A 15767-nucleotide genomic window follows, 5' to 3' on the forward strand; every position below is an offset into this window, starting at 1 on the left:
AAAAAGGGAGGGCCCCGGGGCCCCCAAAAAAAAAAAAAAAAAAAAAAAAAAAAAAGCTAGTGAGAACCTGGGCTGGGAAACTGGGCATTTCTCTACTTCCTTACCATGGGGGCCCAAAGCCAACTTCAGTGTTAAATGTTGGGAAACCCAACTCTCTCTAAATCAAGAGATGTTTGCAAACTGATAAATGGTTACGTCACTGGAGATGTCCTATCCAGCAGGTGGCATGGAGCCCTCCCCAGCTTGCCCTGACAACCCTTACCAGGTCAGCCGGTCATATTCATTCTCCAATTTGTAAATGAAACTCCCCAGTGAATTCTTCAGATCAGCCACTTGACTCAGCAGTGCATCTAATGATGCCTCAAGCTGCTTCTCCTCCCTCTGCACCAATAGGAATAGGTTGGTTACTCAGATGAGTGTGAGGATGACACATACAGAGGAAGGCTGAAAAGCCAGGATGACAGTGTGCGACACCAGTCCAGTGACACAGGATCTCATTGGCGTAGTGAGAGCCAGGTTGTTTACTTTCTTTGGTATTAGGGTTACAGACAGCGTCAACCCTTAGACCTTTACACCCATTCATCTGACCTCAATTCCTCCTACCTACTGATTCCTTTCTCTCATTGCTCCTAATCCAGGCCTAGTTTTTCTCTGTATTAGGTACACTCTATTCTTTCCCACTGAGTAATTTTCACTAGACCTAATGCCTGGGGTTTATTATCTTTTGGGCACCTCTGCAGCATACATACTCTGACTTCCTCTGTCCTAAAACCTGCCGGTGAGTGTAGCCGTTCTTGCCCATGATACAATCTCTGGAAAATCTACCTACACATGAAGGCTCTTCTGAATACCTGCCACTGCCACCGCCACCACCGCTGCCATCCCCACCTTCATTTGCCCTCAGTCTTTGCTCCTTCAACCTCCTCCTTGCTAAATTAATCTGCACTCATTTTATCTCTGTGCCAATATTCCTGTGCCCCTTTCACAAGCTTAGTCAACCTATAAAAACTTACGGAGAGGCTACCAGCTGCAAGAAACTAAGTGACAAATGAAAAACGGGCACAGACTAGGAAGAATGAAGCAAAACTGTCTTAGCAAATTGCCAACGTGCAGGACAGGAGCCTTGATCCTGGGTTCCACCCACGGCCTCAGATTACATTAGTCTGGCTTTTTGGCCACCGCGGTCCCATAATTCCTTCCACCCTCGGGCTTCTCTCCAATTACAGATTACCTGTTCTGTCGGCATCCGACAACGGCCATCCAACAGCCTAGGCCGGGGCCTGAGCCGATCCACCACTTTCTTGAGCCGTCTTCCTTGGACTGCACCTCAACCTTCCCAAATTACAACCTGATCCTTTCCCACACCCTAGCAAGTCAGTGCTGCCTTCTCCCTCCCGACTTAACCGCAGTCTGTCTCCCGTCAGCCGGGCTCCACCCCCATCTCTCATCTGCGCCGCTCCCTCGCCAGTGGGCCTCTGCCCCATCGTGCGTCCCCTTATTCGACGATCAAGGGCTCTACCCCCTCCTCTCAGCCCCAACTCCTCACTCCCTCCTCCGCCAGCCCACTCTCGGTACCGATACCCGAAGCTAGCTAGCGGTCACTAGCGCCAACCTGGCCCTCACCTGCATTGCGGCAACAGGGCAGTGTCAAAGACTTCCTCTTCCGTTTCCCAAGTCAGCCAATCAGAAAGCTCAGGACTCGGCCCTCCCCCTCACTTCCTGTCCCGCTGGTCGCCAGGCCGCCGGGTCAGGGGTCACGAGCGGAGCAGCTTCTCTGGCCCGGGCCGGCGCGGGAGGGCTGTGTGATGGCCTCGGAGCGCCCGGAGCCGGAGGTGAGGGGCGGGCGGGCGCAGCGCTGGGTCCCGAGATCCGAGGGGGAGGGTCCGGCGGCCGGGCGCGGCCGTGGCCTCCTCCGGGTCCGGAGCCGCCGGGTCAGCCCGAAGCCCAAACATTCGTTATCTCCTCTCCCGCACTTTCCTGGGGGGCCTAGAGGAGGAGCTTGTCGCTCTTTGGTTTGCCGAAATTTCATCCACGACGCCAACTCTAGGGCTTTCGGGTTCTTTGACCTCGCAATGGTATTAAGAAAACCTGTATTTTGATTTTCCGTTGCAGTTTCAGTGGGCAGCTTTGCCAGTTGCTGCATTTCTTCAAATATTGGAATGCCATAAACAGCATGAATTTAGTTCTAGCGCTCATGCTTTTGGAGAGCAGCTTTGGTTTTATGAAAAAACATTTGACTCAGACAGAAGCCTCGTTCCGGTATTGGCGCTGCCGTGTAACTATCTGTGCAACTTCGGGCAAGTCTTGACTTCCCGGCCTCTTTCCTTCTTCATAAAGTACTTATCATTGGTGTATTGTTAGGGTCACATGTTTTAAATCAGAAAATGCAAATAAAGTATCCATAAGGTGCTAAGGACCATGCAAGGAACTTTATATACATTGTGTCATTCAGACTTGTGCAAAGGAAGGTGGCAATACCCACTGTCATTTACAGGTAAGAATCTGAAAATCGAGAGAAGTACCTTACCCAAGTGCTACTCTCAGCTGGGGTGTAGCAGAGTTTTGGAGTTAGATGATCTGAGCGTAAAATCTCAGATTTGGAAAGAACAACATCACTAGGAGAGGGGCGCAGTGTTACAAGAGAATATATGAGTAGATGGGAAGGGTGAGAGATGTGTATAATGATGCCGATAGTTGTCATTACTTATTGAATGCTTACTGTGTGTCAGGGACCATCTCAGCACTTTACCAACATCAATTAATACTCTGAGCCCTACGCGGTAGACAATATTATCATCCCCATTTTTCAGTTGAGGAAACTGAGGCACAGAGATAGATATTAAGAGTAATAAAGTTGCACAGCTAGTAAGTACCAGAGCCAGGACTCCAAAACTGGTGGTCTGCTGTAGATCTTGTGTTCTTAGTCATAATGTTTACAGTATAAATAATAAAGTAGCCACAGGATGGTAAACCTCCAATTCGATGTCACAAGCCCCAAGATTAAATATGGTTGTAGGAAACTACCCTGTTAAAAAGGATCAGATGTGTTGACAGGGGTGATGGAGTAGCCTATGCATCAGAAATATCATTGAGAAAAACCGATGAAGGAATTTGGAGTATGTTTTGTTATGGATTAAAATGAGAAGAAATGGAGGGGTGTTGTGGTGAAATACAACGTACCTTTTAGGCAGGTAGTCTAAAACAGCATTGTATCCAATGCAAGGCATATATGTCAGTTTTCTAGTAGCCACATTTAAAAAGGTAAAAAAAAACAGGTAAAATTAACTTTAATAATATATTTTTCTTTAACCCCATTATTTCCAAAACATCATTTCAATATGTAATAAATATTAAAAATTATGAGATATTTAACATTCTTTTTTTTTTTTTTTTTTCGGTACACGGGCCTCTCACTGTTGTGGCCTCTCCCGTCGCGGAGCACAGGCTCCGGACGCGCAGGCTCAGCGGCCATGGCTCACGGGCCTAGCTGCTCTGCGGCATGTGGGATCTTCCCGGACCGGGGCACGAACCCGTGTCCCCTGCATCGGCAGGCGGACTCTCAACCACTGCGCCACCAGGGAAGCCCTTAACATTCTTTTATTGTACCAAGTCTTTAAAATCCAGAGTGTATTTTACAGCATATCTCACTTTGGACTAGCAACATCTCAAGTGCTCACCATATGGTAGTGGCTACCATATTGAGCAGTGCAAATCTAAGGGAACCTGGAGTCCAGACATACGCTCCTGGAAGTCTCACTCAGCCAAAAGTTCATTTGTTGAATTGTTGATTTACATTTCTGAAAATTTTATCTCAGAAGGTAAAGGGAGTGAAGAGTTCTGCCCCTGAGCAGAAAAGTGACTGATCGTTAGATGTTATTACAATTCCAAGAGAGAAATATTGGACATAGTCAGATTTCAGAAGTCATTCATTCCTCAGATACTTAAATTATTTTATGCTGCTGCTATGTACTTAGAATTGTGCTAATTATCAGGGTGGATATGGAGCAGTGTAAGACACAGTCCCTATTCTAATGGAGTGCACATGTTGAATTATGATAATAAGCGCTTCAAAGGAAAAGTACAGATTGAATGAGTGTTTAACAGGGGTTCTTAAACTAATTGTTCAGTGGAGGGGGTGGATCAGAAAGCCGCAGAGGAATAACATTTAAGCCGGAAGAAGGAGTGGAAGGTGGCTGTGAGAAGAGGCAGAGCGCATGCATTACAGGCAAAGGGAACAGTGAAAATCCTGAGGTAAGGAGGAGCTGAGGACCTTCAGAGAACTAAGACGAAGCAGCTGCCAGTGTGGGCGCAGTGGCAGTGAGAATAGCTAACACTAGTGCTTACTGAGTATCATCTAATACTGGGAAAACCCCTGTGAAATAGGCACCGTTGGGACTTCCCTGGCAGTCCAGTGGTTAAGACTAAGGCTTCCAGTGTAGGGGGTGCGGGTGCGAGTTCGATCCCTGATCGAGGAGCTAAGATCCCACGTGCCTCGCGGCCAAAAAACCAAAACATAAAACAAGTAATATTGTAACAAATTCAATAAAGACTTTAAAAATGGTCCACATCAAAAAAATCTTAAAAAAAAGAAAAAGAAGCACTCTTACTATCCCTGTTTCTCAGATGAGGAAATTAAGGCACAGAGCGTGTAAGTAACTTCACCAAGGCCTTATACTAATAAGCAGCAGAACCAGCGTTTGATCCGAGGTGCTCGAACTCAGGTGGAGGTGGGTGAGAGAGAAGGCTGGTGAAGAAGATTCAGGTTGAAGCCGTGCTAGAGGTTCAGGACTTTGGCATAAGTACAGTGGTTCAAGGGCACGTGGAGACTACATTATTTTGTGGGATTCTGTTAACAGAAAACAGCACAGGGGTTGGAAAAGTCCAGGAATAATTTATACCTTAACCACCAAGGGACGGGGCAATGAACAAACAAATTAACGAGATGGACAATGTTTGCTTCATCCTGGTATACGTGGTATGCAGCACAGTACCTGATAATGTTTTATTCATCTTGCTATAAATGGCATATAGGCCTCAGTAAATTTTCCAAAGTATGATAGGCTTCCTCTATCATTGTTCTGACTCTCCTGATTAATTGCCACAACATCCTTCTGAAGTAGACATTCTTTTCCTTTTTTTAAATTTATTTATTTATTTTTGGCTGCCTTGGGTCTTTGTTGCTGCACGTGGGCTTTTCTCTAGTTGCAGCGAGTGGGACCTACTCTTCATGGCGGTGTGCGGGCTTCTCATTGCCGTGGCTTCTCTTGTTGTGGAGCACGGGCTCTAGGCGCACGGGCTTCAGTAGTTGTGGCACTTGGGCTCAGTAGTTGTAGTTCGCGGGCTCTAGAGTGCAGGCTCAGTAGTTGTGGCGCATGGGCTTAGTTGCTCCGTGGCATGTGGGATCTTCCCGGACCAGGGCTCGAACCCGTGTCCCCTGCATTGGCAGGTGGATTCTTAACCACTGCGCCACCAAGGAAATCCCTGAAGTAGACATTCTTATCCACACGTTATAGATGAAGAAACTGAGGCCTGGGAAAACTAACTTGTCCAAGCTCACCTAGATAGCAAGTAGTAGAGCCAGATTTAAATCCAGATCTCTGACTTCGAAACCCTGCTTTCCCTTTGCCAGACTGCTCCAGTGCACTTCAGACTCAGAAGGATTAAGTATCAGGGATTAAAGCTCCATATGAGTATGGGTGCTGGGAGAACACAACCAATTCAGGGATTCTCAAACAGTAAAGCGGAAGAATCACTTGGGGGAGCTTCTTACGTACAGCTTCCCGAGCTCTCTCAGCTCTTAATTCAATTGGTCTCGGATGGTGCCCAGGAATCTGCATTTTAACAAGCACCTCAGGTGGTTCTGATGCTGCTGGTCCTTGGATCACACTTGGAAAAATACCATTCTAGCTGCTTTAATTAATTCTTGAGTCTTTAGTTCTGTTAAATCACCTCTTGAATGTGAAGAAAACTTAGAGATGATGTTTGTGAAAATGTAGTCGTTGACTTGGAAGGATCACGTATGGGGGGAATGTTGCGAGAAAACTCGAGTTAGGAAATGTTCCTGGTTTCAAGAGAGTGGATTCTATAAGAACTGATTGGTGAACTAGACTTCAGTTTGGCCTTGAAGAGTCAGTCTGTCATTCAAAATAACCTTCGAAACAAGGTGGAGAAATGGAAGCTGCACAGCAGTGGAATTCAGCAGCCTACTAACAGATAGTGTGAAGAAAATCTAATAGGTCAGTGCTTGTTTATATCCTCCATCTGGTGTATTCCCCTTTCCCTCCTCACTAGGCCAACCCTGCTCAGTCTTCAGGGTCACTTTCTCTTAAGACTCTTGCCTGAGTCAGGTTACTTTGTTACATGCTGTCATAAAACCACATTCTTATCCTTGGCACACTTAGTTTGTATCAATGTAGTATTTAGAGTGATGATTTGATTCGTTTTTTCCTCAGTTACAGGGTAAATCTTGCGAGGGCAGAGAATGCCAATTTTTGCTTTCCATTGTATCCTTAGGACCAGCCCAGTGCTAGCATGTATCAGGCTCTCCGTAAATTTGTTGACTGATAAATGAATGCATGCTCACCTTGCCTTTGTCCTCTTGGGACTTGGATGAGGACTTGATGGCATCCTGATCAAATTAGCAGGGAAATTAAGCTGGAAAGGGATTTACTAGCAGACAAAACAGCAGTCAAGCTTCACAATAGAAAATAGGCTGGATTTATCCAATGTAATAGGACGAATTGAATAATTGTGTGTGTCCCAAAAAAGCCAGCTGCATGAGAGAATGGGGGATGTGTCTAAGCAGCAGCAGAAGCGAGAAAGTCAGAGAGGTTTCTTGGGTCAGTAGCATGGTAAAGCTTCGCCTGAAGTAAATAGAATCTAGGAGATTCTGAATCTGTGACCTCACCTGGCTATTGTGCTCCATTCTGGCCCCCACATTTTAAGTTGAAAAGTAGACCAACCAGAGTTCATTCGTAGGCACGTGATCTAAGATCTAAAATAGTGAGGGAACTTGAAACCATGCCGTTTTCTTTTTGTTTTATTTTCTTTTTATTTATTTTTGGCTGCGTTGGGTCTTTGCTTTCTCTAGTTGCAGCAAGCGGGGGCTACTCTTCGTTGTGTGGGCTTCTCATTGCGGTGGCTTCTCTTGTTGCAGAGCACGGGCTCTAGGGACGCGGGCTTCAGCAGTTGTGGCTCGCGGGCTCTAGAGCGCAGGCTCAGTAGTTGTGGTGCACGGGCTTAGTTGCTCCGCGGCGTGTGGGATCTTCCCGGACCAGGGCTCGAACCCGTGTCCCCTGCATTGGCAGGAGGATTCTTAACCACTGCGCCACCAGGGAAGCCCGAAACCATGCCGTTTGAGCTACATTCAAGGAACCTGGAGATGTTTATTATGGAGAATCAAAGACTCAGAACCATCATCAGATGTTTGATAGCTTCTCCTTTGGCAGAGGTTCAGATTTTTTCCCTGTGTGGCCTCAGGAGGTAAAACCCAAAGTGAGTTAGATATGTTCAAGAGAACAGATTTCAAGAGCAGGCCAAGGTAATATCAACAAGACAGACTCTGGCTCAGTGTGAAGAAATTTCCAACTCTGCCAGCTAAGTGGGGGTGAGCCAAAAACGCTGAGGGGAATGGCTGTGCAGGACTTCCCCCAGACTCAAAGAAGCAGCACCTTGTTACCACTACTGTGTGCATTTGTGTGACACTTTTAACTTTACAGTGTGCTTTCACCCATCATTGGGGTAGGTGGTGGTATTTTATAGAGGAGGAAACTAAAATTCAAGCCCGGAGTCTCAGCTATGATATCACATTTTCTTTCCATAATACTGTAATTCTGTCTAAAACAAATCTATTCAAGTTTACACAACTCCCCTTCCCCCGATTCCAGAATTGTAGAAAAGAAGATGATACCAGTAAAGAACATACTAGTGAAAAAAAACTTGGTAAAAACAACTTTCAGGGAGGCAAAGTCCAAACAACAGACTGGGTTAGTTTTTCCATAAAGCAGATGAGGAAGGATGAGAACTCTTGAACAACAAAAGCCAGATGTTGATAAAAATGAAAAATTAGGAATCTCTGGTAAGATACTAAGAACATAGCTTGAAATAGAGAAGAGAATAAATATAGCTTGCGAGAGCAATTTCCCTCATTCATACATTCATTCAACAAATATTCAAACCCTTAGTGTGTCTTGGCACTGCTCTAGTTACTAGAGATACAGCAAAGAACAATACAGACAGCCCCTACCTCCCTGGAGCTTCTACACTTGTAGGGGAAACCAACATTAAAAAATACACAAATTCTTCGTTATGAACTATGGTGGATGCTATTAAGTAGTCCAGACTGCTTTGTGAATGCCTAGCAGAGATAACAAACAGTGTAGGGAATCATGGAAAGGTTCATTTATTAAACCCAGAGTGGCCAGGATTTTAGTCCTAGAAGATGAAGTGAGCCAAGTGTCCCCAACTGTCCTTATGGTGCTCCCTCCTTTAACCCTGGCTCAGTATGGGCCAAAACTCCTTTCCTGGATATTTCCTTGCATAACTGAAACAGGCTGGCATTTGAAAAAAAGTCTTCACTAAGCACCAAAGAAGAACAAAAGGAAAAACATGGAGACTAGTGTTAAGACTACCTTACCTTAAGAAAAGTTGTACTGCCTGTGATTCATTTTAAATGCCGCGTTTGCTTTGCTTAGCTTAGAACATATAGTGAATTCACTTATTCAGCAAAATTTTATTGAGCATCCTATTGCCAAGCAATGCGCCAGGCTCTGGGGATAGAGTGATAAACAGAAAGGGCTGCTGAACTGGGATATCCTTCCTATTCTGATAATACTGAGCCCAGCCCGTCCTTTTTTAGATAAGAACCTTGGCAAGGATCCAGCATAGTCAACTTGTAGACGAGAGAGGTCACTAATATCATACCCACACCAGTTCAGCCAATCCTGAGGGAGAGGTTGCCTACTGGCATTGAGCACAGTTGCTCTTTCTCTGAGAAAGCCAAAGCCCAATACAAATGAATATATTTTATGGTGTTTATTGGTGCTCTAATCATACATATGGAAGCCATCAGGCCTTGAATTTCTTATAAGGGTGTTGACAAAATACCAATGAAAAGTTAATATTAAATGTTTTACAGTACAATATGTAAGTATACCCAAGTTAATAGACTAACACTGTGGGAAAGAAATTAGGCAATCTGGCAGAATTTTCGAGATGTTAATCAGGGAGAAGGCCGTCTTTTCTATTTATTTATTTATGGGAGTATCTCCTCTTGAGACCAAGGATCAGAGAAAGAGAGGGCAGGTAATTGCTGCAGTTTCCTTCTTTGCCGGTAGACCCCTTTTGTCTTTTCAGGAGTTTGGCAATAAGAGCGTTCAGTTTGATGGGACCTTTTGAGGGAGATGGTGGTTAGAAATGATGGGAAATAGCTATATCTGATTTCTCTAGCTAACGGAAATCATCCTGCAACTTACTGGTTTCTGATGTTGCCTTAGTCATCCTTGACACCTTGTGTTTTTGGCTTTTTTTTGGTTACTTTCCTCCCTACCTCAGGTAATCACCAGTTCTTGTCCACTTTTTTTTTTTTTTTTTTGCGGTACGCGGGCCTCTCACTGTTGTGGCCTCTCCCGTTGCGGAGCACAGGCTCCGGACGCGCAGGGCCATCGGCCATGGCTCACGGGCCCAGCCACTCCTCGGCATGTGGGATCTTCCCGGACCGGGGCACGAACCCGTGTCCCCTGCATCGGCAGGCGGACTCTCAACCACTACGCCACCAGGGAAGCCCCTTATCCATCTTATTTTAAAGATTCCTTAAAGTACAATTGAACTCACTTCACTTGATCACTTGTCTTGAAGGTTAGTTCAACTGACTTTTCCAAGACTCTCTCAGTGAAAGTCAGTGCTGGTTTTACATTCTAACACAACTACTTGTCTCTTCAGGAACAGTCTCAAGCAGTTCACAGAATGGCTACTTTGAGTAGCTCTGGTCTCGGCCATTGTCATCTCCCCTGGTTGTTAGGGGATCTTTCTAAGTCATGTGGTAGCCAGATGGAATTTTTTTTGAATGCAGATATAATAGTACTGCCCTGCTGAAAAAAGAGTTTGGTAGCTTGACCTAACTCTTGGATAAAATCCAAAATCCTAGCCAGAGCCTGCCTCAGGCCAGTGCAGGAAAACAGTACAACAGAGAGTAGTATTTCCCAAAATGTGATTTTAGATGGTACAGAGACAAAACACAAAATAATACTAAATCACATCATATTGATGTTTAAATTGTCTTTTTGATTATGTCAAAGCATCCTTTCTATTTATAAACCCCCATCGTGTTCCTTCTTGTAACCACTTTAAATCTTTTCTGCTCTTAAGTCCCCAGTTTGATCCAGTTGTCACACTCAGTAGATGGGTTTTGCAGCTCATCAAGCCTGGGTTTGACTTCTGACCCTATGCCTACGAATTCTGCTAAGAATTCTGCTGAGAAATTAACTTTTTTGGACCTCAGCTTTCTTCTATTAAATGTTTTGTGTGAAGACTGAATGCAGTTACTTAGGTAAAGAGCCTAGTACTGGGCCTGGTAATAACCTGTAATAGTTGACTTCTATTATATTCTTATAAGTGCCATGCACCATGCTGAGTGCTTCATATGCACGGTTTCCCTTCATCTGCAGGACAGCACAATTAGATTGGTATTAGGATTTATCTCCATTTTACAAATGAGGACACTGTTTAAGTACCTTTTCCACAATCTCACAGCTATTAAGAGGCTGAATTGGGATTCAAACCCAGGCTGTTTGAGTCTGAAATTCTTGTACTGAACTTTTACAGTGTACAATTGAATGTATTTTAGGTGCTCAATAAATATGAGTTCCTTCCCTCTTCTTCCTTCTCCTCTCATCCATGCCATTTCCTAATATCTGTTTCTATACCTCTTTATGCTTGCCTTCTGAGGAAGAAAGACTTCCTTCATCTTTAGTCATTGCATCTCTGCTCTCCACACTCTTCTCCGACATCAGGCACCCTTCATTATTGCTTTTCCAGGACTTTTTCCATCTCTTCTCTATGCATATTTCCCCATTATTGAAAAAAAAATCTTCACTTCCTTTCAACATCCCGTTTCTCAACAGGTAGTCACTGACTTCTGCTCACTTCCTCACAGCCTGTCATTTCCACCTCACTAGGAACACTGGAGGAGAAATTTGCAGTTTGTCTAAACAGGAGGAGAGTAATCTTTTCATCTGAGGCAAGAGTAAGGGGGTAAAGGAATGTTACAGATAAGGGTTAATCTGGAGGAAACATTGGGGGAGTTCACACCAGTTGACCCTTATTTTCTCTGCGAAACAGTAGGCACATTTATCTGCTGGGATGGCGGGGGTTGAGAGATTGGAAAACCTGAGTGGGATAAGGAAAGGTTACTGACCAGGGAGAAATAAAAGGATTGGTAAAGGCCACTAGAAGTGGCACCACTGGCGAGTTGACAAGTTTCTTTCTGTCAGAGTACAGCTGGTGTAGTATTTGTGTGGATAAGGAAGAAGGTCAAATTCATCTTGAGTCAAGATTTAGCTGGGCTTGTGTAGTGACAGGTGAGGACACGGGCAAGGGAACTGACACTTGTTGGACACAGTTGAACCGACTGCCCATGAGGCAGCGGAAGGAAGGAACTAGAGCATTGACAGCTGAGAAGGGTGTGGGTGGGAGACTGTGACCCACAGAAGTTGGGCTTTGAGGCCTTTAGTAGGCTTGCCATTCACCCAGTGAAGATCCTTTAGTGCGTGCTGATGTCAGGGCTTATTAGGAGAAACTGCCAGGCATTATTGTCTGCTCTGTTTTAAGCAATTTGCTAAGCACAGGGACACAAAAATAGAGCAAGGCACAATCCCCACCCTCAAAGAACTTAGAGTTTATAGGAGAAACTCACATACCCATTGAAATGTGCAAAAGTCACTTGGTCTACATAGAGGTCTTTATAGGGGGAATGGGAGCCAAGAGTTGAGAATTGAATCCTTGGGAAGCCCTTGCACTGAGGTGGGGGTAAACGTTTCACTTCTGCTGCCTTGCCTCTCACTAATGGATTCTCAGCTCTTTGGACAAGTTACTTGCACCATGATCTATATGTACTAGGAACTAGTGAATTTTTATGGATTTATTAAATATCTCTTTGTCCCCAGGTGGAAGAAGCTGGGCAGGTGTTCCTGTTGATGAAAAAGGATTATCGAATATCCCGAAATGTTCGCCTGGCTTGGTTCCTCAATCACCTGCATCAGACTGTGCAGGCCACGCCCCAGGAGATGCTGGTGAGGCCCAGAGACACACAGGATGTGAAGGGCTAGCCCCGAGGATCTGTTTTTTTAGGAGGGTACTGGAAACACACAGGAGGGGAGACTAACTCTGAGGGGTCTGATTCTAGGAGGGGCAAGTGACTTTGCCCACAAGATGATTCCCCAGGGGAAATCTTGTTTAATTGTTTTTCCAGCTCGGAAGAGTGCTTGGTTGGGTTGCAGAAGGTAGAACCAATGGTGTGTCATTTTGGATGTGGAAGTCAGGTCCTGGAAAGAAAGGGGTGACTTCCTGACTCTTCCCTTTCCTCCCCATCCTAAATGTCAGCTTCAGTCTGAGCAGGAGTTGGAAGTCCTCAGTGTCCTGCCTCCTGGATGGCAGCCAGAGGAACCGGTGGTCCCCAGGCCGTTCCTCCTTGTACCATCCACCCGGGTCACCTTCCTGGCCTGGCAGTATCGGTTTGTCATTGAGCTGGACCTCAGCCCATCTACTGGCATTGTGGTAAGGGGTTGGTTGAGGGGAGACAGTGGGAAGAAAGGATTGGGTGGGAAGTGAGGAGAAGAGGAGGGGCCTGGGATAAGTAAAGAATGATCCCACAATGATGCCGTTTTGGAAAGGAGACAGGTTTCCTTTACACAACGGAAGGAGTGGGGGGTGTTTGAAGACAGATCCCATTCATCTGTGGCACCGTATTTGGATGTGTGATCAACCTTAAGAGTCCCACTGACCCATGGAAGCTGCTTGTTTCTGCCCTCCACTCAGGGCTGCCTTTGGTTACCCTTGAGAGACCTTTCTCTGCATTGCCCTCAGGATGATTCCACAGGCGAGATCTTGTTTGATGAAGTTTTCCATGCCCTCTCCCGCTGCCTAGGCGGGCTGCTCCGGCCCTTCCGAGTGCCTGGATCTTGCATCGACTTCCAACCTGAGATCTACGTCACTATCCAGGCCTACTCCTCAATCATTGGCTTGCAGTCCCACCAGGTATTGCATCCTTTCTTCAAGTTTGTATCCTCAGACCTAATTTCGGATAGTCCACTGACCAAGTCCTTATCCTGTCTCCACTGTCCGTGCCCAAAGTCCCCAGCTCTCCTCGAACCTGTTCCTAGTCATCTCTGTGAGTCTCTGTCCTCTTAAGAAGCATCCATTGCTCTGGTCTTAAAGGGCCTTCCCATAGCATTAGGTGAGTTGGCATTGACTGGACAAATGCCCCTCTCATTCCTCCTCTAAGTCTCTGGTCCTGGCCACTGAATGACTGTTTTCTGTCCCCCGCTCCCTTTAGTTCCATCAGAAGGTTAGCTAATGTCCTAACTCCTTGCACTACCAGCAGGAGAAACAAAGACCCAGAAACATAATTTCTTCCAAGGACAGAGGAGGGTCATTTTTCTCCCAGAGCCCTGTGAACTGGTGGGTGTAACGCTGACCACACGATAATTACAGGGCTTATCCAGCACCCAAGCAGGCCATCAGAAGGCACTCCTTTTTGGAAAACGGCCAAGTCTGTTACTGGAATATCTGTATTGGGCTTAGATAAGCATTGGTCCAGTTTCCCTTCATCTACTCTTAACCACCCTCAACTCACTGGTAGAGGCTTACCCTGAAATTGTCCCTGATGGCTTCATTGTCACCTTAGCTATCAAACTGGCTTTGAGAGAGGGGGATGCAAGGAACAGTATCTGAGGGGCTGAAATATACACAAGGCAATTGGTACATGCCTGGATCCCAGCCCTCTGCCCTGGTTTAAAGTGTTCTCCTAGTGCAGGTGTTAGGACTGTTGGTTGTGGGCTACATCCCCAGACTTTGCAGGTGCTCACAGTCAAGGCGGGAAAAGCTTGGATATTAGGTAATCACTCAACACTTGGTTCACTTTGACAAACACTTACTAAAGCCTGATCTATGCCAGGCCTGGGCTAGGTCCTGGAGACACATGAATCAGACCCTGTCCCTATCCTGATGGGAGGGGTTGAGAGTTAGTTGCGGAGACAGATATTAAAGGGGGTAATTTCAGTTGAATGTGATAAGGGCACTGATAAGTTTTGACTCGTGATATGGGAGCACCCAGCCAAACCTGGGGCAGCAACAGGAGAGACTTTTGGACAAAGAGGCATTTGAACTGAATCTTGAAGGATGAATTGATGTTAACTATTCAAAGAAGAGGAAATGGGCTTTCCAGGCAGAGGGGCCAGCAAAAGCAAAGGCACAGAGCTATGAAACTGTGCTCTCAATCACAGGGGTTCTAGGGAACTACATGTTACTCAGTTGGACACAATGAAGTTTGAATGATGGGGGGAGGGTTAGGGGGATGGTAAAGAGGAGACTGGAGAGATAAGTGGGGGCAGAATTATGAAAGGCCTTGAATGTCATGGCTAAGAACTTATACTTTATTCTGTAGGGGAGTTTAGTGTGGTGGTGAAGAGCACTGGATCTGGAATAACAGTGCCTTATGTGCTTCCTGGCTATACCACTTACTGGCTGTGTGCTCTTAGGCAAGTTACTTAACCTCTCTGTGCATCTGGGTCTTTTCTCCAAAATGGGGATGTCAACAATACCAGTGTTGCATGGTGATTGAATTAATACATGTCAAGCATTTAAAGCGGTGCCTGCCACATAGAAAACATGCAAATGTTAGCTTTTAAAACTATTAGCCATGGGTAGAGAACCACTGGAGGTTTGGAATGTCAGTGACAGGATCAGATGCGAACACTAGGAAGGTCACACTTGTTTGTGGCTGGTGAGAAAGATGGTTGGGGGACAAATTCTGGATTGGGGAGAACAGGCAGAAGAGTATTGCAGCATGGGAGAGGAGATAAGTCCTGAACAAGGACAGCAGCTGTGGAGAAGACAAGGAGTGAGAACTTAGGTAAGCCTCCAGGGCCACTTGCCACTAAGTCAGCTAAGAAGTCAGACAGCTTCCTCACTTGTCTCTGTAGCTCCCTCAAGATGCATCCTGCTGTTTTTCAAAACAAACAAACAAACAAACAAAAAGTCACGTTTATAATACATGCCCAGTGAAGAAGATTTGAAAAATACGTAAAATATAAAAAACTCACAAAACTCACTCATAATAACCAAGCAGAAATAACTATAACTACTATTGACATGTTGTGGACTGTGTTTCTTCTCTTTGAGTTTGTGTTTGCTTCCCTCGCCACCACCCCTCCATCCAGAGAGAGGAGAAACATCAGGCTCATTCTAAACACACAGTTCTACATCCTGCTTTTTTAACGTGTGATACGGGCATTTTTCCAAGTCACTAAATATTTTTGAAAACACAATTTTTAATGACCACTTGTCTTCATATTTTATCATATTTTATATTTAGCCAAACCTTTACTGTTGGACCCTTAGGTTGACCCGGTTTTCACTCTTCTAAACAATACAGCTCTGAGCATCTTTCTCACCTTTTCACAGCCCCAGTTCCCACTATTCCTCTGATTCTGTTTCTCTTCTCACAGTCAGGCCTTTAGTGGTCCAGAGTCCCGCTCTGCCCTCTTCTGGCT

The 15767-nt window shown here is 45.4% G+C and overlaps 2 protein-coding genes across 6 annotated transcripts in view; one reads left to right on the top strand and one right to left on the bottom strand.

Annotated features, from left to right (window-relative positions):
* The window catches only part of MED8 (mediator complex subunit 8), a 5836-nt gene extending 4163 nt beyond the window's left edge, over positions 1 to 1673 (bottom strand). Inside the window, exons 1-2 of one of the 2 annotated variants that reach the window (XM_024744787.1) lie at positions 1624 to 1673; positions 263 to 381 (exon numbers count right to left, since the gene is read on the bottom strand). In XM_024744787.1, coding sequence (XP_024600555.1) covers positions 263 to 381; positions 1624 to 1629 — 125 coding nt within the window. In that variant the 5' untranslated portion in view covers positions 1630 to 1673. Of the gene's footprint in view, positions 1 to 262; positions 382 to 1231; positions 1601 to 1623 lie in introns of those variants that run through there. The other variant, XM_024744786.1, reaches the window with a different exon arrangement.
* A 46-nt stretch (positions 1674 to 1719) lies between these two features.
* SZT2 (SZT2 subunit of KICSTOR complex) overlaps positions 1720 to 15767 on the top strand; it is a 53152-nt gene continuing 39104 nt past the window's right edge. For 3 of the 4 annotated variants that reach the window (XM_024744725.1, XM_024744726.1, XM_024744729.1), the window contains exons 1-4: positions 1720 to 1832; positions 12162 to 12287; positions 12598 to 12771; positions 13081 to 13251. In XM_024744725.1, coding sequence (XP_024600493.1) covers positions 1806 to 1832; positions 12162 to 12287; positions 12598 to 12771; positions 13081 to 13251 — 498 coding nt within the window. In that variant the 5' untranslated portion in view covers positions 1720 to 1805. Of the gene's footprint in view, positions 1833 to 12161; positions 12288 to 12597; positions 12772 to 13080; positions 13252 to 15767 lie in introns of those variants that run through there. The other variant, XM_024744727.1, reaches the window with a different exon arrangement.

This window comes from Neophocaena asiaeorientalis, unplaced genomic scaffold, assembly GCF_003031525.2.
Source record: "Neophocaena asiaeorientalis asiaeorientalis breed wild unplaced genomic scaffold, Neophocaena_asiaeorientalis_V1.1 scaffold478, whole genome shotgun sequence".
NCBI classification, from domain to species: Eukaryota; Metazoa; Chordata; class Mammalia; order Artiodactyla; family Phocoenidae; genus Neophocaena; species Neophocaena asiaeorientalis.